The sequence below is a fragment of the Marmota marmota genome, unplaced genomic scaffold (genome assembly GCF_001458135.2).
Source record: "Marmota marmota marmota unplaced genomic scaffold, marMar, whole genome shotgun sequence".
Taxonomy (NCBI): Eukaryota; Metazoa; Chordata; class Mammalia; order Rodentia; family Sciuridae; genus Marmota; species Marmota marmota.
In genome coordinates, this window is record NW_025999905.1 from 703,637 (window position 1) to 727,721 (window position 24,085).

Sequence of the window (24,085 nt, forward strand, 5' to 3'; positions counted from 1 at the left end):
TGGGTAAGTATAAGAATTTTTTCTCCTTGGGCAACTGGTTTTTATTCACTATATTTTTTAAGTCCTCAGAGATTATAATTTTCCAGAAGCATACTAGTTTCCTAGTTATACCATGAGTTCACAAAATGAAATGCCCCATAGGTATAATAACCCCCAAATCTTCTGTTTGCCAGCAATTCTTACATTGCCAAAACCTAGAAAATTGCATCCCAAAAGGAAGACAAAGCAGATATAAAATTTCAGATAGGAAGGAAAAAATTCAAAATATTATGGTGGCTACAGTTAATAACATCCTTAGTAAATCATTAAGAGACTGAGATTTTAGGTGTTCTCAACACACACACACACACACACACACACATACACACACAATGATAAGTATGTGAGACACTGCATATCAATTAACATGATTTAACCCTTCTTCAGTATATGCATACTTGAACACATCATATTGTATGTGATATACATATACAATTTTTGTCAATTAAAATATTTTTTAAAAAAGAAAAATCAAAAGAAAATGACAAAGGAAGAAAAATCTATTCAAAGCATTGGATCAAGAAGTTGGCAAAACTTAACCTATATAGTTTATTTAAATTATTCACAACTATGTGAATCAAACCTGTGGAGTGCACTAATGAATGAATGATAAAAATTGAGACCCTAAGTTCATCATTGGAGTAATGGCCAAGCATTTTAAGACTAACCATAAAAAATTTGAAAATCTTTAAGAGGTAACGTTTGTACTGGATCAGCAAAATCAAAGGAAAGAATATATGAACCACAGGAGAGTTTGAACTTTCAGAGTTTGAGGATTAAAAGACTACCGTTAATGTATTTTAATGACCTATCCCATCTTTGGTCTTTACACACTCATTCATGCCTATAGATCTTCAGGAATGTACATTTCATATATGCTGAAGAGACCAAGCATGAAATAATTTGGGATTAACATAGAATAGTTTATAATTAAACTGGTGATACAAACTCAATATCTCTGGATTTCAAAAAACAGATCATTAAGAGCTTAGTCTCTCCAGGGATACTTCTTGAAGATGTAGGATTTTACCCCATACCTTGGTGGACAGGTACAGTTAAGGAAGGCTGAGACATGACAGGAATAAATCAAACCAGAAGGCAGTTATATTTGTCCTACTCATTGGAAAATGAGTTGCGGGGAGGGTGGGTCTAGTGAAAACTGAATGGGAATTGTCAATTTGGCCAGATTATACCAGCAGGGAATTTCATTTAGATAATGATTAAGGGCTTTGAATCTTGAGTTCTTAAAATTTTTTCTTGCTTTCTTTTGGTTGGTTGATACTTAGACAAAAAGAGACATGATGAAAGGTAAGAGAGCAAGTATTCACAATTCCTTCCTTCCTGATCAACTTACTCTGTTGGGTGCTTTGCATACATGAGCTCACTTATCCTCATTAACACCCTGGAAAGCAAATTTTATTATCCATCAGAGAAATGAGTAAACAAACTCAGAGGATAATTAACTTCCCAGGTGGCACAGTTAAGAAATAATAGGACGAGTTTTTTCTGATCCAAATCCATGCCCTTGATACTGTACCACAAACTTATCTATCTTAAACGTGAAGGACAGATTTGAAGAAGAATCTAGAACTAGTGCAGGCATCCAAGACAGAGCAAGTAAGAATTCAGTAAAAAGGCAAAAATTCAAAGGCTCTTTGAAAAATTTCCCAAGTCATCTCCTGCTATATTACAACCAAAACTTTTCAGGTTAAGAATCAAACACTGAGTCACTGGGAATCCAGTACATTCTTTAAATTGCATAAATAAAACCTAGGCTATGTTTATGTGGGAAAATGATCCATAAAGGAATCACTAAGAGTAATTACTGAGTATTTTGTTCATTCACACTTTCCAAAAGTATTTGCACTCTTATAGACCTTGGAGATACAGCTCTTCATGTAGATAAGTCCCTCCTTTTTTGGTAATTTACTGTCTAGTGGGAAATAGAAATGAAAAGTAAATAATGAATGAATGAAAATGCAGGCCAACTCATGCAGTGGTGAGCAATGGGATTTTAAAAAATTTTGTCTTGAAAAAGGAGTTACCACAGTGTGTCTCAAACATTAATGTGAGTACAAATCATGTGGAGGATATTGTAAAAATAAAGATTCTAATATAGTAAGAAGGAAAGGGTTCCACAATTCTGGATTTCTAACAAGCTCTGGGAATGCAGTCCTGCTAGACAAAGAGCCATACTTTCAGTATTGGGTTTGGGCAGGTAAAGCACTTTACCTATAGTAGGCAGAGACCTTGGAAGTCACTCTAGAATTGTAACAAGGTTCAAGTAACTTATAGTAAAATTCCAATTTACTCACTTGAGTATTTTGAAGACTTTTTTTTTCTTTTTTGGTGCAGGGGATTGAACTCAGGCCCTTGTGCATGCAAGGCAAGCATTCTACCAACTGAGCCCTATTTCCCCAGCCCTATTTTAACGATTTTTAAAAGTGTATCAAGTCTCAAATTCTTTCCAAAAAAAAAAAAAAAAAAATTAAAATGTCTGTCACCCCTACTTTGCTTTTGCCCATTTCATAATACTTCTTTAGTGGAATATTTGAACACTTGTAAACCTTGGTGATGGAGCTATCAGCATAGAAAAGTCCCTCCTCTTTTGTTACTTACAGTCTGGTGGGGAGTAGAGAAGGATAGAAATGGAAGTTAATAATAAATGAGTGAAAATGGAGGCTAACTCATGCCACAGTTGGAATTCTATGTGCTAAGCAGAAGAAACAGCAAGTATAAACACACTATTGCAAAATGTCTTAGAAAAGAAAGGGACTCACAGCCACAGTTTTATGAGCAACTGGAAGAATGATTTGATATGAGAGGTAGGCACGGGAGCTAGATCATGTAGGACTTCACAGGCCGTAGAAAAAGATTTAAATTTTACTTTATATGGAAAAGGAAACCATTTAAAATGTTTCAAGCCAAGGTGACTCTGAGATTACATTTTAGGGAAAAAATAAACATCAAGGGGCTATAAAGACTGTTTGTATGACAGAAAGGAAAACAAAAGGCAGGAATAGGGAGACTGGTTAGCCTGCTTTGGTAGGAAAGAGCCTTTAGCAGCTAGGGCATGATGTTAACAAGGGAATGACTGAAACTGGAGCTAGAACCCCTTAAAAACTATGAAATGGCTTTCAGTTTTTGGATTTGGTTTTGGTTTTGGGTACTGGGGATTGAACACAAGGGTGCTTTCCCCCGAGCTACATCCCCAGCTCTTTTCTTTTTCTTGTTCTTTTTTCTTTTATTTTTAGACACGGTCTTGCTAAGTTGCCAAGGCTGACCTCAAACTTGTGATCCTCCTGCCTTACCTTCCTGAGTCACTGGGATTACAGGTGTGCACCACTATACCCTACTATATGAACAGTTCTTTTTCTATGTGCAATCCCATAGGGTTAGACTGCCACATAGTTACAGGAAGGCTGGAAGAAGACTTAAGATTTCTGATTCATGGACAAAGATATTTTTAAAACCACAGCAATAGTGATAGTGTCAGTATTTGTGTGGATTCCCTTAGTCCCAATTTCCACAAAGCAATGTAAACTGAACTAGGGGACACCTGCATTCTCAGTAATCAAGATAAGGTCAGAATTACTTTATTTTTCTTTTTGCATTAGGATTGAATATATCATGGTGTGGCACTATTACTGATCCAATTCTTATTTAAAGTATTCATATTGTGTTCATCATGGATTTTACCATTAATTTTTAAAAACTACATTAAAATAATGTGGGTTTTTTTTTAAGTTTTTGTGTCCCAGTAAATTTGCATCTTAAACAAGTGCCTCACATACCTTCCCATTGTCCCAGCCCTGCCTTCCCTATGACAGGTCTAGTAGGGGAATGATCCGGGTGTCCATACCAAATGCAGAATAAAAACTTGAATTCCTCCCACCTCAAGTTTGCCAGTCGACTTGGTCTTGTGTACATAGAATTCAACCATCCTTCCTAATGGAGAAACCTTAGTCCTAACCTTTAAGCATGTTTCTCCTAAAGCAGCTAAAATCAGGGTGGATAGTGAGGGTGGAGTAGGTGAGGGAAGAGGACAGCTCCAAGACAGTAAGCAAGACACATTTGCTTCAGTTTTCAGCACTGAACAGCTACTTGTGGCTCCTCTAACCAAGATTCAAATGTTTTTGTGGAACCAAAAGCCTAAACTGGATGATAAGATCATTATTACTGTCACTATTCATTTCAACTTCGGCATACATTGACTCAGAAGCCAGGATCTATAGCTTTCTGCCTAGGACTCATAGCTTGTGATCTTCAACTAAACTGACCTTGGTCCACACAGCAATAACTGAATGTTTAAAGATATCCATTTTAATCCAGGGCATTTGCTATTTTATCATAATAATAGCTCTTAGAGTCTTGCCTGTTTTTAATATAAAGGTTAAGGAAGTTTTTCAGAGCACCAGTTGATAGCAAGAATTTATCTAGATTTCTTTGCATCTGTTTCTCATTCTTCAATACAGCATCTTTGCCACTACTGTAAACCCAATCCAGATATGTAAGTGCCCCAATACTAATTGCTATCTCACCTATGATTCCCCCACCCCCAGAGTTTTCTTGCCTTTGGAAAGTCTCACCATAAGAACTGAAGCTCCTTTTCTATAACCAGGTTGCACTGAAAAAGCTCTGAGACCTTCAACTATATCTTGGAATGAATCTAAGCTTGCCCTGTGAAGTTACAGGAGAGGATGCACCCTGAGAGGGCTCAGTGTGCCCATTCTTCCTCAATATGTTTTATGTTCCCTGTCCTCTCAGCTTCCCCAGGAAACCAGCCAAAGTGCAAACGATTCACTGGGTTTCTGTCTTCTCTGAAGATATTTCTTTCCAGGCTCAGCATAGGTGCATACCTCTGCAACTTTAATATGAAAGGGAGTGAAACTTTGTGCCCACTCAGGAGAAATTTTCTGAATTCTACTGAGGAAGAATTCACTCCACACTTCCTCCCAGAGGGGAATTGGTGACAGGGTGCTGTTCCAGCAGCTATCTTTGAACTTACATCTTATTACTCTGCCTTTAACCCCATCCTCAAATCTTCATTAGTAGGCAGAAAACTGGAACATTATTTATCCCTGGCTGACCATACAGTTGTATCAACATGTTTGCTACTGATTCTCATGGACTTCCCTAAAATCCTATTAATCAGCCCTTGAACCCCTCATACTTTCTTTTTTACAAAGCCATCTATTGGCATTCCATGCTCATTGCAAAAATTATCAAAGGCTGCCTAGGATTTTACTCTACTTATAAGGTGACAAGTTAGCTTGAAAATTTTTATATAACAATAACCAGTGTCAGCCTTTGCAGTGGTCCTGAACTCTAATGCTCACACAGTCATATGATGGCCCTTGGCAATAGAGGTGGGCACTATCTCCATCTTCAAATGCTCTTTCTATACAAGTATCCTTGCAAAGAATGTTCAGAACATAGTCAAAGCCTCTGTTTGCAAGATATATGGAAACATGAGTCACCAACAGAGAATTACCTCCCAACAGAACTAACAGAACTTGCTGTTGGATTGGATTTGTGGGTGTCAGGGCAATGGCAAAAATCAAAGATGATTCCAGGTTTTGACTTGTACAGTCAGGTGGCATTTTGTGTCATTTACTCAAATAGGGACATTTGAGGAAGGGAATCAAATTTTGCTTCCATATTAATCGTATAAGCTTATTATATATCCAAAAGAACATGAAGAACAGAGGATCAGCCTGAACTAGTAATAAGCTAGTAATAAATATTTGGATATAATTACTCTAGCAAGTATTTAAGTCATGGAATATAATGAGATAAAGAAGAGAATCCAAAACTGAGGTCTGTGACACTCCAATACTTAAAAGAAATAACTAAAACAAGGAACAGCCAGTGAGAGAAGATGATGTGACTAGGGAGCAAAAAGAGACCAGATGAACCAATGTTGCTGGGAGTTAAAGGCCATAAAAATAGAGTAGTTTGGACTTCCAGTGTACAAAGAGTCAGGACATAGAATTGTGGATAAATACAGACTGTAAATAATGCAATTTACTGAAGGAACTGGACAACTGAAACTATGAGGCTGATACTTGGGCTTTGTAAAATAAATAAATAAAGACTTCAAATTTACAACAGTCATATTGAGTAAATATGGCACACAAACTATGATCAAAACACACCTTTGGTTCTGCCTCACCTCATCCCTTTAGTATTTAGTGAGGATAATCATGCCCTTCCCCTGAATGGAAATTCATAGATATATTAGGTACCACTCTGATGCTAGGGAGAGAACAGTGAATGAAAACACTACCTTGGTAGATCTATGAATTTGTAGGCTCTTAGGTAATACAAGTTCCTATAATCATTTTCTACTGGAAATCATCTCTATTAATAAATTAAAATATCTAGGCCTATGCAATTACTGAAATTATATCTTAACATAAATTTGCATTTCCTCCTGAGGTCTGGTCTGCATTGAGGTAATAGCCTTCATTGGTTGACTTCTCCTTTTTTGTATTTCCCAATTCACCAATTGCTGTTTCCCTCTTGACCCTGATTAAAGAAGGAACAAGTAGGACAATTCTTACATAGCTGATGGCTTTATCATCTCAAAATCCACAAGTGGTTAAAGATACATACTTAGGATGGCTGGAAGATAAATTTAGGGTATTTTCTCATGATTTTCCAAGTTTCCCTTCTAGCCTTTTTCTCCTGAAGGTCATTGAGTGAGTTGACTGGTAATTCTCTAGTCTGAGAAGTCTCTTATGGCTCCTTCCTCAATCCCAAGGCATCTAGCTGTATACCGTTAGCCTTTTTCTGTGAAAGTTTCTAGGCTCCTCCACATTTGGCCCAGGACTACCCAGGATGGCTCTTGTGTTGCCCATTTTGTCCATGTGTTCCTCCTACATATCTTTTCTTTTAATAAATTCTTACAGTAATTCAATATTGCAGTACAGTAGCAAGTCTCTCTGCAATTTGACTAAGGTGATTAGCATTTTTTCACCGTCTGGATTTCCAAAGCAGAAATTCAGCACCAATCCAGGGCATCTCCTCCTGTAGAGACACCAGATTCTTCCTGGAATGGTCACCCCTCACTCAGCTTTAAGTGTGGGCATAGAATTCATAGTGCAGTTTTTCCCAAGATCTTCTCCTAAAGGCCTCTCCTCTCCTTTTTATAATGTCTTTTGTTGTAGGACAGGTGCTAGGAATAGACCGAGGGCCTCATGGATGCTAGGCAAGCATTCTACCACTGAGCTATGTACCCTCAACCCCCAGCTCCTTATAATATCTTAAAGTGTGAGAACTTTGGATGGTTATAGAAACATCTTTAAAAAGGTTCGCCTTCAAAATTTGCATATTTGGATTTTTTCTCCCCCACCATGACATGTGCTGTCTCTTATATTAGCTTCACAGTCAAAATTGAGGTAAAAGAAGTATAATTCTAAAATCCTTATTACACATATATGTAAAATGAAACAAATTATAACAAATTTATCAAGGTTTTATATCATAGAATTGAATAATAGCCTCCTTTCTGAGAAGCAGGCAAAAGGGAAAGGACCCTAAATGTGGGGACCCAAAATTAGAGGGCACTGGGATAATTAAGGAAGACAATGACATAGATGAATTATGCTTCAGCATTTAAAATGAAATTAGGGTCTGAAGAAATATACTATAAGCTGGGGTGTAGCTCAGTGATAGAGTACTTGCCTTGCATGTTCAAGGCCCTGGGCTAGAGCCCCAGCATCATCACTCCCAATATACACACAAATGAATGCACGCACACACCTATACTTGCACACATACATACCAAAAACATAACCCAAGTCTTTTTATTTCTTTTTATTTAAATAAAAACCAGGCTGGGCATGGTGGGGCACACCTGTAATCCCAGTGGCTCAGGAGGCTGAGGTAGGAGGATCATGTGTTCAAAACTAGCCTCAGCAAAAGAGAGGCACTAAACAACTCTGTAAGACCCTATCTCTAAATAAAATACAAGATTGGGCTGGGGATGTGGCTCATTAGTTCAACCCCCAATATCTCCCCCCCAAAAATAAATAAATACCAGAATGAAGCCTCCTAAATGTATGTGCCTTCTCCAATTAATTGCCCAGTCTTCAGTTCAGCTTTTCTTGATTAGAAATGAAGATCATAGACTTTAGAACACAAAAAATTATGCTATTTGATAATAACATTTGCCTTAGGAGGAAAAAAAGTAAATCCAAAATTATAGTAGAATAACAAGGAACCTCTGAGTATATGTGGTAAATATTCACAAAACTAGCAGAAGAAGTCATTAATTGATCACTTTTCAATACTGAAGGTGATAAAATAAGTGGGGTACAATGCATAATTTTTCAGTAGATCTATGGGAATAGAAACCAAGAGAAATGATAAAATCAGAGAAGAGAGCAAAAGAATAAGAAGAGATGCTAGGTCCCACTCCAAGGTATACTTCCAGAGGAAGCAAAGAGGAAGAGAATTAAACATTCTGTAAAGGATGGAGTATAGAAGCCTAGAGAACACAAAGATTTATGGTGAATACCTGAAGTGCCAAAATTCAGAAAGATGCCAACAAAATATATAAAAGAAATACTAGCACACAAAGAAGTTGACAGCTTCTCCCAATATGGTTGATAGGCGGAACTCCCAGCAGGAAAGGAGGATGGGAAAATATTAAAGTCCAAATTGATTCATAATGTAGTGAAATTTAAGTAAGCCAAGTTCATTGACAGAAACTGTGGGAAATCTGGCCACTTCATCATAGAATATTTATGTTTTACTATTGAAGATTTTTACTTCAATGGTTCTGCATAAATATCTTTATAGATAAAAAATATAAGAAAATCCATGTTAAGACTTGGCAACCATTCAGGAGCAACCCACACAAAGGAAGTTTGCTTATAAATAAGTCCTCAGCCATGTTTCCATATCACAAACACAGAAGATCCAATATAATTACTACATAGTTTTAACTAAAATAAGAATACAACTATGGCTGATTCTGGTTTCTCTCTTTGGTCTCTGTAGTCCTGTCTGTAGATAGTGACCAGCTTGAATTTGCAGCATACATTTACTAGCCAACCCTTTCTTGTCTTGTAGGTGCAGACGACAACCATGTGCATCTCCGTTAGCCTGAGTGGCTTTGTGGTCTTGGGCTGTTTGTTTGCACCCAAGGTGCACATCATCCTGTTCCAACCCCAGAAGAATGTGGTCACACACAGACTGCACCTCAACAGGTTCAGTGTCAGTGGAACGGGAACCACATATTCTCAGTGTAAGTATGGACTCAAAACCTACTCTTTCTTACATAGAGCATCAAAGTAGAGACCAGGCTGGCAGGAACAGGCAACTTATGTCTGCCCCCATGAGCACTCTCAATTCAATCTTAGTAAGTACTAATTATCACCATACCTGTGTGTCAGATACTTTCTTAAGAGTTGAATATATGGTGGAGAGCAGGAGAGTCAAACTTTCTGTTTGAGCACTATGTACAGACTAAGAGAGAAGAAGGACCTTTAACCTATAATTGTGATTAGGGTTTTTGACCCTGTTGTGGAGCCAAATAACCTGACCTCTGATCTTGTTCAGTGATCACTTTAATACCTTATGCAAGATATTGTATTGCCCCTGCCTCAGTTTACTCATTGGACTGGAGTGTTGGACAAGTTTGGTGCTTGTAAAGTATATCCTATGTCACATAGATGGTGAGGGTGCTTCCTGCAAAATGAAAGGGGAAAATAATAAAATAAAATGGAAAAATGCTACAGCCTAAATACCCTCTTAAAAGTTTAAAGTACTCTCTTTACCATGAGCCTGTTAAAAGCTTTGAGAAACTTCTACAGCAAGAAAACGTTTCATTCACAATGTCATTCAGAGTTTCTTAAAAGTATTTGACCACACTAAAACCAATGCACTTCCCATGGAATACACCTTGGAAAATGCTGGAATAAATTTTCCTATTTCAATGACACCATGTTTTTTCAGCTGAGAGCCAGCTGAGAAGGCAGTGTGAACTGAAGGACCCCAGGACATCTCCCCAGTCCAAAGATCCCTCTCCTACTGGCCGGCAGATGTCTGAAACACTATCCTTCGAGAATCAGTGACTTAATTCTTTTATAGAGTTTTCTAAAGCACAAATGTACCTGAAGGGGACAGCCTTTTAAACCACTTTCAGCTAATTTATGGTATTTGGTAAGAGAATTGCACTGACAGACAGGAGAGGAGGAGAAAGAAGGGGAGTGGAGCCAGGAGGAGGGAGGGAGGATTAGAAGTGACAGAGACAAATGACTACTTCACCATTTTGCCTCAAGTCAATTAGAAAGGATACTTCAAAATAGCTCAGCATCACAGGGTGAGCAATCACATCAGTGCCCCAATTTCTTCAACAAAGTACAGAATTTCACAGAGCAACCCTCCCCCAGCAAACAGAGGGAAGACTGGCAGACTGAGCACATGTGTTCAGTGATACACTGTATCTACCATAGCTCCTTAGCTGCCATGGGTGGGGACTTACTGTCTTTCCAGTTAAATCCCCAGGTTTCACAATGGTTGAATCCCAGGATATGGTAAGACCTGTAAAATAAAGAAACATGCTTATTTCTTCAGCAAAATGTCTTCCTTTGTAGCCCAATTGTAACAACTAGCTAGTCCAGACAAGAAAGAACTGGCAATAAACAATAACAAAGTCTAACAGGAACTATCATGTACTGAGTATTTTCTATGTGTTGGGAACTTTGTTAAATATGGTGTGTGTGTGTGTGTGTGTGTGTGTGTGTACTATATATTTTATTTAATGTTCATAACTCTTTGAGGTAAAGAAACCCAGTTAGGCTCACACATTTTAAAAGTGGCTGAACCTGATTTTAGGGTTAAAAACCTCTGATTTCAAAGCCAGCGACCTGACTACAGTATCATGTAACCTCTCTCAGAGAGCAAGCTGGGAGAGTTCTCATGATGCTAGGTTGTTGGTAGACTTTACAGGGAGGGTGAAGGGAGGTTCCCTGTGGAGGATGAGTTACCTCTGGTCTCTGTTGATATCTCAAATCTCTAGGTTGTTGCTGGAATAAGTCAGCAAAGTCCTTAAATCTCCCACAGACTTTGTTCAGAATCTCATATATCCAGACCAATAATTCAGAAATGGCAGCATTTTCTAATATATATGTGAATGAACAAATTCCTAAAGGAACAGCAAGGGCCCTTTACCCAGTCAAGTCTCTCTTCAGAAATTTAGAAATTTCCATTTACACAAAAACAATGTACTGTGACTACAATGGACCTGCCTAAGCTGTTCTCAGTATGCTAACCTGATATGATCCAATTAGTGCTTCCAGGTTGGTATCTGCCCAACCCAACATTTTTAGGCTATTTTATTACTTAATGATACTTTAAATAAATTTCCTTCCTCTTAAAAGGTCTAAATTCATATTTCAAGTGTTTCAGGAGTATTACCCTAATTAATTAATCCAAACCAGTGTAGTCGTACTATGTAACAAAATGAAAATTTTATATAATATGCCTATGCATTCCAAAGTAAGTAACAAATGCATTCATTTGTTATTTGTGATTCTATATCTCTTATTCAAGGTAGATTTGCATTTATGGAGTCATTTTCTCCTCATGAATACCAGATATCACAAGTTCTATTTTGTAGGTAAAGAAAATTGAGATTTGAAGTTATTCCTCAAGGATACACAATGATTTAAGAGTCAGGAGTTGACCTTGGATTTCCTGACTTGCAGTTATAATCATTTCCATTTTAATAAGTTGGAACTATTATCATGAAATTTATATTTTTTATTAAATTCTTGAGTACATATTATATACCAGAAATTTCTAAGCACTGTGTATACCAAACGACTAGGACAGAGTCCCTGGCCGCATGAAGCTTAACATCTAGGGCAGTGCTTTTGCATGCTATGGAGTGTACCTATTAATGGATCATGAACTTTCTTTAGTGTGTTTGGTGCTTTTAAGTAGAAAATAGGATTAGTTGTGTGAAATTGCTATAATTCCCTAAAAAGAGTATAGGCCTGGATTGAGTTAGGATTCAGGGAATGTGACATAATAAAAATGAACCCAGACTCTTTAAAAGTCAATATATCTCTCTCCCCTTAAATCTGGAAAACTTCTACCATAGCTTTGATGAATAAATATAGCACCAGTCATATTGTACCAGTGTACTGGCCAGACCAATTTCTACTTCCTCTTTTATGGAGCATGTCTCTGGTAGACAACATAAAGAAACTTCCTACCAAGTTGCAAAAGAATAAGAGTGAAACATCATGGATCCTCCAGATCAGCTCAGTCTCAGCAGAAACAGTAGAAAGATCCCAGGCAAGGCCTTATAAAGCAGGGGAAGTGCCCAGCCAAGCCCTACCTGAATTCCTGACCCACAAAACCATGTGTAATAATAAAAGAGTGGTTGTTTTAAGACATTTAAGCTATGAGAAGTTTGTTATGCAGGAATAAATTACTCAATGTGGAGAGGACAGAGGATAACTCTGCTTCAATACCAATTTATTCTCATCCATATGTGGAGTATTTTCTTTCATCTCTGGAGAAAATAAGTCCAAAATCAGCAGCAATATCAATAACATTCAATATAAAGTACATTCATCCCTTGGTATCTGTGAAGGATTAGTTTCAGGATACTATCCTCACCACCTGCCCAAAGATACCAAAATCCTTTATACAAAATGGTACAGTATTTGTCTATTAACTATTCACACCCTCCCATATACTTTAAATCATCTTTGGATTACTTATGATACCTCATAAAATATTGTGTAAAAAGTTGTTATAATATTCTTTAGAGAGTAATGAAAAGGAAAATGCATGTGCATATTCAGTACAAATACAATTCTTTCCAAATATTTTTGATCTGCAGTTGGTTGAATCTGTATGTGCAATCTGAATAAAATGCATGTTCTTCATAATGATACCAAGAAGTCTCCCAGACTTGAAGGTACAGCCACATTAATTGCCAGTTAGTTCTCTGACAGGAAAATGGTAAATATACCACAATTCTCTGTAATCTAGGTCAGCCTTTTGACAGTGACTAAAGTGGTTAATACAGAAATATTATTGTATTGGGTTATTAAGGTAAAAAATCCCCCCCCCAAAAAATGGTAAGTATGACCAAACTGAGAAGCAGGCATGGAAGAAAGAATATGGTTAAGGACATCTTAGAAAATGCACCATTTGAGAAATGTTTCACATATTATTATTTGCAAAAGAGAACAATTCAATTTGTATCTATTAATTATATACAATGGAAGTCAGAATAAATATAAATGAAACTTTAACTCTTCTCCATTAACCATAGGTCAATGGTTCCCAAACATCTGTGTTAAAAAAAAAAAAAAAACCTCTTTGAAATGGAGATTCTCTGGCCCCACCCATGGATATACCAGTTCCTGTGGTTGGGGTAAAGGCCAGAAATCTGGTTTGTAACAGATAACCCAGCTGCTTCAGTGGAAGTGGTCCAGGAGAAAATATTTTGAGAACCCCAACATGAAACATCCTTGTTTACTTTATCCATTAATATCAGTGCAACACAAGGAGGTCATCTTAAATGAGCTTTAGAGAAGAAGCAGGCATTGGGTTCAAAGAGAGAGAGAGTGGTGTTCTCTCTTCCCTGGCCTCATGATGTCAGTGGTCACATACCCATTCAGTTATTTCCTAAGCTTTCTCCAGGCCCCTCGAGGATAGAAGCACCTAAAAGTGGACATCTCCTTCCAGTGGCAGTATAACTCAGAGACCTTGGCATCCTGAATGCATCCTTGCAATGCTGCTCCCACACCCACACACATAAGCAAACATCCTTTGTATTTGGATAAAAAAGAAAAGAGGTCATTCTTTATTCTGTTCTGCTCACAACCTTTTCCCAAAGACAGACAATCAAAATTGCATCCTGGAAATGTTAAGTGGAACTGCAAAATATTGAAGGAGACAAACTGGATCTATACATGAGGTTATGCAATGTAAAACCCTATAGGAGCTGTGCAGATTAGAATGTTGACATCAATATGCTTTCTTTCGTATCAGCATAGATTAGGAAGAGAGGTGGAAATAAAGTGAGTCCCATACTATTCAGAGCTATTTTGTACTCACATTTGGTGCTACAGGAATATGCATTTCTCTTGCTCATGGTAATTATTTAGATGTATGTGTGTCATTATCATTACAATTAGTCAAGAGGCTTCTGTTAACTAGCAATGCCCAGATTTGGGTCCCTGAGGAGCTGTAGGCACATAGAAATTGTTTTCCTCTGCCAAAACCTTATTCAGAAAGTCACCTGTCAGGATGGTAATGTGTGAACTGCTCCAATTAATAGAGTTATTCTTTATTACAAAGTATTTTCACATTAGAAAATGAAAGTATAATAAAAAGATCAAATGAACAGTCTTCTAGAATCATAGCATAATTTTCCACAGAACTGTAGCAACTGAAAGCAAATGTATGAGGAGGAGACTTTGTACTTATCAATGGCTGAGCCTTTGAAGATGCTCTAGTTAGCAGGGGGCAAAGCCATTGTTGAAGCCTGAATATAACTTTATAAAAGAAACAAAAAGTACCATGATAACACCCAAGTTTCTTCTCTATGTTGCAGTTTTAGAGAAACAGCAGCTATACCTAGGCACTATAAGTTTAGGGAGTCCCCTTGTGACAAATGAACTAGCCTGACCAGGCTAATTGGCAAGTTATCTGTTAACACAGACTGAATGAACCATCTTCGTCAACACAGACATGAATATACTATAAATACACATCTTCAGTGGGCAATTCAGGGGGAGCCTAGAGCAGTCCACAGGTTAAGCCATCTGCTTCCAGGTAGAAGAACATAGTACATCCAATTCAAATAGGTGTCAATCAGTTTTTCTTCTTGAAAAGTCCACTGCATTCCTGAAAACATCATCCCGTTCCATTCTGCTTCCTCCCTAACTGAGCATAGAATAAAAGAGTCTCCAGGTATAATAGAATATCCCACTTGTATTCAAGAGTTCATGTCTAGACCTCTCTTTATTCTATTCAACAATACCATTGTTTTTTCTCATCGCTGCTCTTTTCCAACCGTTAAATTACTTTCTCTTTACCTTTAATATTTTGCTAGGATTTGCTTTTTTCCTTAAGCAAATATAGTCTACTTTCTATAATAACAGTGACCACAGATTTGGGGGCTGGAAAGGCTGCTAAGAATCATTTATTCTAATAACTACATTGCCAAATGAGAAAAACCAGGACCCTATCTATTTGATACTTTAAGGAATTTGGCAACTGAAATCATAAACAAAACTCTCAAGAGCTGTTTTATTGCTGCTCTTGCCTCCCCAAATTTTCTGCCTCGGCCCAGCTACAAAACTCACCTCAGAGTCTATTTTGACAATGAGAATTTTAGCCTATACAAATTCATTTCTCACTTTTTTTAAGTTAAGAGTTCTCGTTTCAGCTCTACACCTGACAGCATCTTGTTCAGTACAGATTTAGATCCCCTCAAAAGCCCCATGCCAGGGAGTTCCACAGCACAGATCAAGTCCATTGGAGACCCCACAGCTCCACATGAGCACACTGCACATGGAAAAGGGAAGACCTTCCAGAGGGGATGCCCACAAAGCTTTTCAGACAATGTGATCCGATGAAGACCAATAAAAGAATATGATTAGCCAGTACTGACTGGCTGTTTATGTCAAAGACATGATTTGTCATTTAATGGTCTTTTTAAAGCGAGTATCCAATCTTGAATTCCACTGCATATTTCCCCCTTCTGTTTTGTGCATTTGAACTGGGTTTAGGGAACTCATAAACCAGAGAGCTCAACAGTGTACAAGAGATTAACTATAATCAAACATATTTTCATGTAACTTCAGAATTATTAAATGTCTTTGGGAAAATATCATTATCACAACTATATAGATACTAGCTTTAAAAAGAAAATATGTATATAATTAACTATTGACCATCTGTATTTTAGAACAAAGCGAGCAAAAGATAACACTGATTTATCATACCCGATTTCTCTTTCCTACTTCTTTTTTACTTTAAGTGAAATTCTCTGGAGAACATCCCTACATGGAGAGCCTTGGGTGCCTAGACACCATGAAAAATAGGCTACACTTATTTTTCATACATATTTTTTACTCTACAGATGTGAAAAATATGGGGAGCAAGATGGAAGGTCTGCCTTACCTGGTATAATTTCAGAGGCTTTTGGAGAGGGTCCCATTACCAAGTAAATGTAAGAATCTGATATGACTCATCTTCAATCCACTAATTCGCTGAGGAAACACTTTCAGCCTGGGTTCAGTTCTAGGCACTGGGTATAGAGTAATGAACACAATTGACAAGTTCTACACTCATGCTATGTGCTGTTCTATTGGACCAGATGAGGGGCACAGACAGATAAAACAATAACATGTATCAGCTGTTGATAAGTGATGTGAAGAAATGAATTTTTTTTGGTGGGGGATGGACAAAGAAGCCATGATAGAGACACAGAGAGCTATTTATTTATTTGTGCATTTGAGTGACCATGGAAGGCCTCTTGGATAAAATGACATTTGAGCAGACATGAAGGAAACAAAGGAAATGAGTCATGCTCACATCTGAAGGAATGACATTCCAGGCCCAGTAGAGCAGTGAATGCAAAGGCCCAAAGTTGGGAAATTACCAAAGAGGCCAAGGTCACCACAGGAAAACCTACAGGGTGGTGAACATGAGAGGAGATGAGGACAGACAGGGAGCAAATCGTTTAGGACTTCAGAGGCCATTGTAAGGACTTTTGCTTTTTCTATTGAAAGAAATGAGAAAGCACTAGAAGAGTTTCCTCAGAGGTGTGGCATGACCTGGCCTTAAAAGCATTGTTTTGGCTGTGTCTTAGATTATAACATAGGGGGCAGGCAGAGAAATCATTTAGGAAACTGTAGGGCATGATGTAACATGTGGGGCATGTTGCATCAGAAAAGAGGAAACCTAACTTGCTGGCAGCTACCTGCTTCCGGGTCCTGCGGCCACATGTAGCTAAGATAGCACCTGGCTATCAGCCAGAAGGCGTTGCGATGGGTTGTGAGGAAAAATCGGACCACCTCTAGGATAGGCTCAGAACCTTTCCGCCCTTGTGAACAGCTCATGTCTCCCATTACTGCCTGTAGGATGGGTGTACACGTGAACTCTCCCCACCCTGCTTTATCCTGATTGGCTCCTGTACATTATATTAGCTGAGTGTGTTTTCTCATTAAACGAGATCCTGCTTTGACTGGTCTCCCTGACAGGTCTGATTGTCCTCCAGAGAGGGAGGGCTGGGTGCAGGCAGTCAGTCAGCCCTCTCCTTTCTTGGCTCATCCTGGTCGCGGCATGCTCTCCCCATCTCTCCCGCAGGTCAGGAGGGAACAAGGGCTAAAAACCCCGACAGGAAATTACTTCATGGCCCAAATGTTGGTGGCTCAGATAGGGTGATGGCAGGGGAATCGAATAAAGTGTTTAGATACTGTATATAATTTGAAGTTGAAACTAACAGGATTAGCTCCACTAGAAAAAGGACCCGTGCCTGTCATAATTCTATTACTGTTTAACACTTTCATCTTCAGACTTTGATCCCTAGGCATAGTAGCATATGCAGCATACATTGATTTATTGAGCCTCTGGGTGAATGAGCTTCTGATCTTTGAATGAATTTCTATCCATATTTGAATAGAAAAGGGGATGTTGGGCAACTAAGAGGTGCTTAGAAAAATGCAGAATCAGAAAAACCGTGCATCAATTTATGGAGTTCTTTCATTTACCAATTACTTACCAGACATTCACTTTGTACTTCTTGGGGGAGGGAGCAGAGAATAAAAGAGCATGACTGGAAAAACAACATGATGCAGCAACAATAGTGTGACGTAGTTAGTTCAAAACCAAGTGAAATTTCTGCTGATGTGGTAATTAAATTGAATTGTGGATCCTAAAAACGGTACACAACATATTGTCTCTTTCTGTGAATCTTATAAGACAAGAATCCTGGGATGAAGAAAGAAGTCTTTGCTTTCATACAGTTCCAACTCCACATTTGGAAACTAAATCTTGGGTTTGTAAATTTTTACCCCACAGCATAATGATTTCATTTTAACCTGCTGTTAATAGTTCAAGACCATTACTTAGATCATAAAGAGGAAACACTTCCTGAGATGTCAGTCTGTGATTCTTAATAGTGCCTTCTCCATCTTCCACTGTGAAATCTCTGATAAGATTAGACAAACCACCCTGTAGCTAATGGGATCCTCATCTTCCCAGACAACATGTGATCATCAGCAGATGAACTTCTTCTGGAACAGGTCAAGTAAACTAAAGGTGACCAATAAGAAAACAGACTCAATAACAAAGCAGAAGACAAGGCAACCAATGGCTGATGGAAAGTAGATTCCATGACCATAACATTACAACATCTAAACAAGCAGTTATCCTGGGAAAAATTATTTGGGGTCACAGGGAACAAGGAAACGGAACAGATGGGGACAAACTGGAATGTCTGTTCTGTTGAAATATTTGTTTTGTTTTCTTCTGACTGTGATGTACTACAGAGTTATAGTAAGACATTAATTCTCAGGAACCGGTCTCAGTCACTGAATTGACTAACAGACTTGGTATCCATAAGAATCTATTAAGTAAATATGTTTAGCATTGATTGGGGGACCAGTTACCTGAAAAAAGTCGTCCTTTTCCACAAAGCCCAGCCAGCCCATGCATTACGAGTGGATTTCACAGAGCGAGATAAAGCTGCCACTTGGCTGCATTGATCTCCAATGTTTCACCAAGTTTGTGAAGCAAATTATGCCTTTTGATGGGTATAAATTGCCCTTTTGTGATCAACAGTGAAGCTTATGAGGTCTTTTTCAGCTGCCTTCAGTTTTCTCTTTGAATGGCAAAAAGTACCACCTTAGCCTACAGTAACTAACAGCTGCTGCTCACCCCAAGTCCCAGAAAAGCCAAAAATAGGCCTGCTAGCCTCTTATTTCTGGCAGGATGATTACAGAAATCTGCTTAACCACACTTAAGAAAATGGGCTAAAGTTACACCATTAAAAATCTCCTGAGAATTTCATCAGAACAATAGCAAAAGCTCATCACAAACACACACAAAAATGATAATACTCTGTTCTTCCACATATTTTACTACCTTGGGGAATAACAGATGAGCTAATATGGGAGGCACATGTAAAATATTTATGAAAGGCAAAGTAACTGAGATAGTAAACTCATAAAACAATAATTCCTCTACTATATTCAGCACCATGTGCAAAAATGAGAATTTTTTCTTACATAATAAAATGTACTGCAAAAGCTACAGATGAAACAGTAAAGGAGAAGCAGAAAAATACAAGGCAGAGTTTCCTTCAAGAGGCTACAAAGAATTTAGGGGAAAAAATATCTGCAGGAGATGTCTTGTGGATGTTTTTGCTGGTGTTATTTCTTATAAGAATTTGTATTATCTTCCTCACAAAGAGTATAAATATTCTGGCTTCAGGCATTCCTTTTACTGTCCCTATAGAGCAGGATGAGTACTCAAAATTCTTCTATAAACTCCAAATGATGTCCATGGGGTGTATAATAGAAGAGTATTTTCAACCATGCAGCTACTAGCTTTTGCAGCCCCTGTATTTCCTACCTAGTCAAAACACATCTGATGATTAAGTAATTAGAGGCACTAACTAAACAAACTGACTTCAAAAAAAAAGTCACATCAAGTTTCATTGGGAGTTCAAAGTAGGTTTCTGATACAACCTCAATAAATGTGGGCGTGGGGGGGGCGGGGTATTAGGCAAGTCCAGGGTAGAGAGGGGCATTTGTACACCAGTCCTTTGCTCTCCTTGACTTACCCTCATGACACATCATTCCTCTTCAATCTTGAAAAATGAAAATCCTGTACAGAAATAATAAAACTTGATCCTGGGAAAGATAAAGGGATTAGTCAAAATGTCAAAGGCAGCATGCTTGCTACAGAGAGCTCACAGCCTGAGCCAGTTCTCTTTGCAAGGGTAGATGATGGTTATTAGCACAGTGTGGTTTGAGAAACAGAAAGGCCCACCTGTCTCCAAACAAGGTTTCTCAGAGGCCTCACATGTGTAGCCAATTGCCTTCTTAAAATTTTCATTCGTTGTCTCATTCTTTGCATATAAATGCAAACAGTTATATGATCATTCAGGAACTTTTTATAGAGGCTATTCATGGTCCTCATCAGAGATAAATAAATGATGAAACAGACAAGCAAAGTTCCCATATATTTTCTGGTCAAAAGTATAGATAATAATAATAACAGCAACAAAGAGAAATAATAATCATAGAAAAAAACAGGTAAAAACAATGGGGCTAGCCTGTTTTAAAACCAGTTGATGTGACAGAGTAACTGGATGCTGTAGATTAGGTGACCTGATAACAGCCTTTCTGGGGAGGTGATATGTCAGATGCGAATGACAAGAAGGAGCCAGACAAGATCATCAGTGAGGAAATGTTCCTGGCAGAGGCAACAGTTACTGCAAAGGCACAAAGTTGAGAAACAGATTTGCTGTGCTGGAAAACAAAAACAAAAAGGCAGAGAAAACATGTGGAATGAGGTGAACACAGAAAGAGAGGCATAGACCAAATCGTACTGGTATTTATAAGCCAGAGTAGGGAGTTAACGTACAAAAAAAAAAAAAAAAAAAAAAAAAGCCCTTGGAGGTGTGTAGGTAGGGGGCTTGTGTTTAAAAATACAGTCATTCCCCAGTATCAAGGGGGATTGGTATCAGGAGTCCACAAGTATACAAAGCCATCGATGCTCAAGTCGTTCATATAAAAAGGCATAATATTTGCACATAACATATGTACATCCTCCAGTATACTTTATATTACCTCTAAATTACTTATAAGTACTAATACAATATAAATGCTGTATAAACAATTGTTATATTGTACTCTTTAGGGAATGCCAAAAAATCTGAACATGAACAAAAATATTTTTTCCAGAATATTTTCAATCTATAGTTGGTTGAATCAAAGAATGCAGAACAAAGGATACAGAGGGCTAACTATATTCTCACTGCTCTGTAGAAAACATATCACCAGGAGACAAGAGAAAAAAACAGGAATGTCAGTGATACAGTTACTGCCATACTCAGATGACAGACAATGGTGGTTTCAAACAATGGGCTACATATGTGAGGTCTCTGAGCAGCATGGTTTTGGGATGGGTGGGCCTTTCTGTTTTTTCTTGACAAGGGTAGTGGGTGCAGAGAGAAAAATAGTCAGGTGTTCAAATAGAGTTGATAGGATCTTGTAATAGGTTTGATGTGGGATGTATAATGAAAAAAAAACATAAATTTTAGACATTTGGTCTGGGTAAGATGGTGAGACCATTTACTGAAGACAGGAAGGCTAAATAGGCTAATAGGTTGCAGAATCAAGAGTTCTTCTTTGGACACTGATTTTGAAATTTTCATGAAATATACACATGAAGATGTCAAGCAGGTGGTTAGATACAAGGGGGCTCCAGAAGGAGCACATTTTCAATGACCTGGAGTACTCCCCTAAGTTTCCAGGGACCTGGGTTTTAAAGTTTGCCTCATGCTTTCTCTTACCTTTTCTAGCTTTGTTGCTGGAAATAAAGAATATGAAAATACTTTGCAAATAATAAAATAAGGCCCTTACATTTTGAATTACAATCACTGCCCATCAAGCATTTGTCTGGTATACACTCTGTTAAAAATATCTTCATTGTAGAAGCTTCAGGAGATGTAGGTTGTGCAATCCCTATCCTGAAAGATATATAGCTGTAATGGACTCACATCGTAATGAAAATTGAACCTTGTCCTAACAATAATAAAAGGAAAAATATCTCTAAGATTTAGTATGCCACATGACTCCACTATGAATTTAGGCAACCACACAGACTTGACTTTAGAGGTTTTCTCATATACCTACCCAAGTTATCAATGCAAAATTGAGAGACTTTAGTTTTTCTAGTGGTGGACTGGCCAAAAGATTTCGTGGCCCCACATATGATAAACATGATCCCACAGAATGCCACATATCCCAAAGTTCACAGTTACTCCTTTATGTTTAAAGAAATTTCTATGTGAAATGCAATTTTCCAGGGCAAGAACATATCCACTATCAGACATGAACACTTTAGCATGATATTAGTTCATATATCCTTAAAGGATGGGACAGATGACTGGTCAATTTGATCTGGGCTGTCGTCAGATGGCCTGCAGGACCAGCCCCTGCTGTTCATGGTATGTACAAACAGACAAACCAATGAACTGGACATACAGAGACCTCAAAGGTAGGGTAGGGCCATTTCTCTAAACTACTCTATTGGCAATATGGTTTCCTCCCATGGGGAAGGAGGATACTTGTTTTTGTCCTCATTCAGTGAAAAGGAAAAGCACAAAGGGTGAAATAGATAAAACTTTTCTGTACTTAGATTTCTTATTTAAAAAATGCAAAACGAGCAATGAAAATATATCACCCCTCCCCTAAGGCAGTGTGATTACAGATGACTCATGGGGCCCTGCAAGAGTCACCCCTTACCAGAGATAACAAAACTAGTTAAAGATTTTGAAAATAGTAAATAACAAACTATAAGAAAATTGATTGAATCTTTTGATTTTGTGCATTGTATTTCCACCAGTTATAGATTATCAAAGTTAATTTTCAACACACAAAACTTCTTTCAGCAATGATTATGCTTATAGATTCTCTCTATAGGAGGTATGCTGTGTGAAGGTATGTTCCAAGATACAAACTCATTTTAAACAGAACATATTTGCAAGTTGACCTACTACAGCATTAAGCCAAAGCCAAGTTAAAATGAGTTTTAACTTAATTTTAATGTGGTGTCTGTGATAATCCATGCATTGCCTATGTGACCTACTTAACCGAGTTTTCTGTCCCACTTTGTTTTGCAGCCTCTGCAAGCACATATGTCCCGACGGTGTGCAATGGGCGGGAAGTCCTAGACTCTACCACCTCGTCTCTGTGATTGTGATTTGCAGTTCAGTTATTGTGTTTTTAGACTGTTAGACAAATGTGCTCATGTGCAGCTCCAGAATGGAAACAGAGCAAAAGAACAATTCTAGTACCTTTTTTTAGAAACAGTACAATAAATTATTTTTGAGGACTGTACAGTATATAGTGATGTGCTAGAACTTTCTAGGATGATTTTAGTGCCCCTATTATTAACAATTCCCCAGAACATGAAAATAACCATTGTTTACAGAGCTGAGCATTGGTGACAGGGTCTGACAGGGTCAGTCAGTCTACTAAAAAAAAAAAAAATACGGTGGCAATATTAGGTAACTTTTTTCCTATGAAGTTTTTTGTAGGTTCTTGTTGTAACTAATTTAGGATGAGTTTCTATGTTGTATATTAAAGTTACATTACGTGTAACAGATTGTTTTTCTGAGCACAAAATAAAAAGCATCTGTATTAATGTAAAGTTATTGGGAATAAAACCTTCAAGGTTTTCCAGCATGGTGGATAATGGTTTGTCCTTTCTCAATCACTTAACATAATTTGAATGTATGTATTTTAGGTCATTTTTACTTTTAATGTTGGAACAAATTACCTGCTTTTCTTTACATCCATGCATACTTTGAACTCAAGTTATTACCCTGCTAGAAAGTTGTGAACAGATCTGGACTTCTCTACAGAAAACAATGATCAGAAGTTGATACCATATGTACCTGGCCACTAAAGTGATGATTCCATACATATTAGTTTTTTCTCTTTTTAAAGCCATATCCATACGAGAGCCCAGAATTGCTCAAATAGAGCTCTTAGGCAAAGAAAAAATTCTTAAATCCTAATATAGAAACCGGACTGCCAGAAAAATCTAATGACTCTCATTTCCAAACACAAACTTCATTACTAGGAAAGAGACTGGAAAGCATCTTGTCCTTTCATGGAAAATCACTCTTACTATTCATAGCGGAATGAAGCAATAGAAATACAGGGTATCTGTATTTCCCAATGTTTCTCCAAAGTCCAAGGAACAATGCTCAGGCACACAGGCTTGTCACTAAACTTGAACATTGTATTTACCTAAATAA

General features: G+C 37.8%; 1 protein-coding gene across 5 annotated transcripts in view; it reads left to right on the forward strand.

The window, feature by feature from the left end:
• Grm3 (glutamate metabotropic receptor 3) overlaps window positions 1-23,507 on the forward strand; it is a 212,863-nt gene extending 189,356 nt beyond the window's left edge. For all 5 annotated transcript variants that reach the window (XM_048799556.1, XM_048799557.1, XM_048799558.1 and 2 more), the window contains 2 exons: window positions 9,121-9,295; window positions 22,943-23,507. In XM_048799556.1, coding sequence (XP_048655513.1) covers window positions 9,121-9,295; window positions 22,943-23,016 — 249 coding nt within the window. In that variant the 3' untranslated portion in view covers window positions 23,017-23,507. The remainder of the gene's footprint in view (window positions 1-9,120; window positions 9,296-22,942) is intronic.
• Window positions 23,508-24,085: the final 578 nt, after the last annotated feature.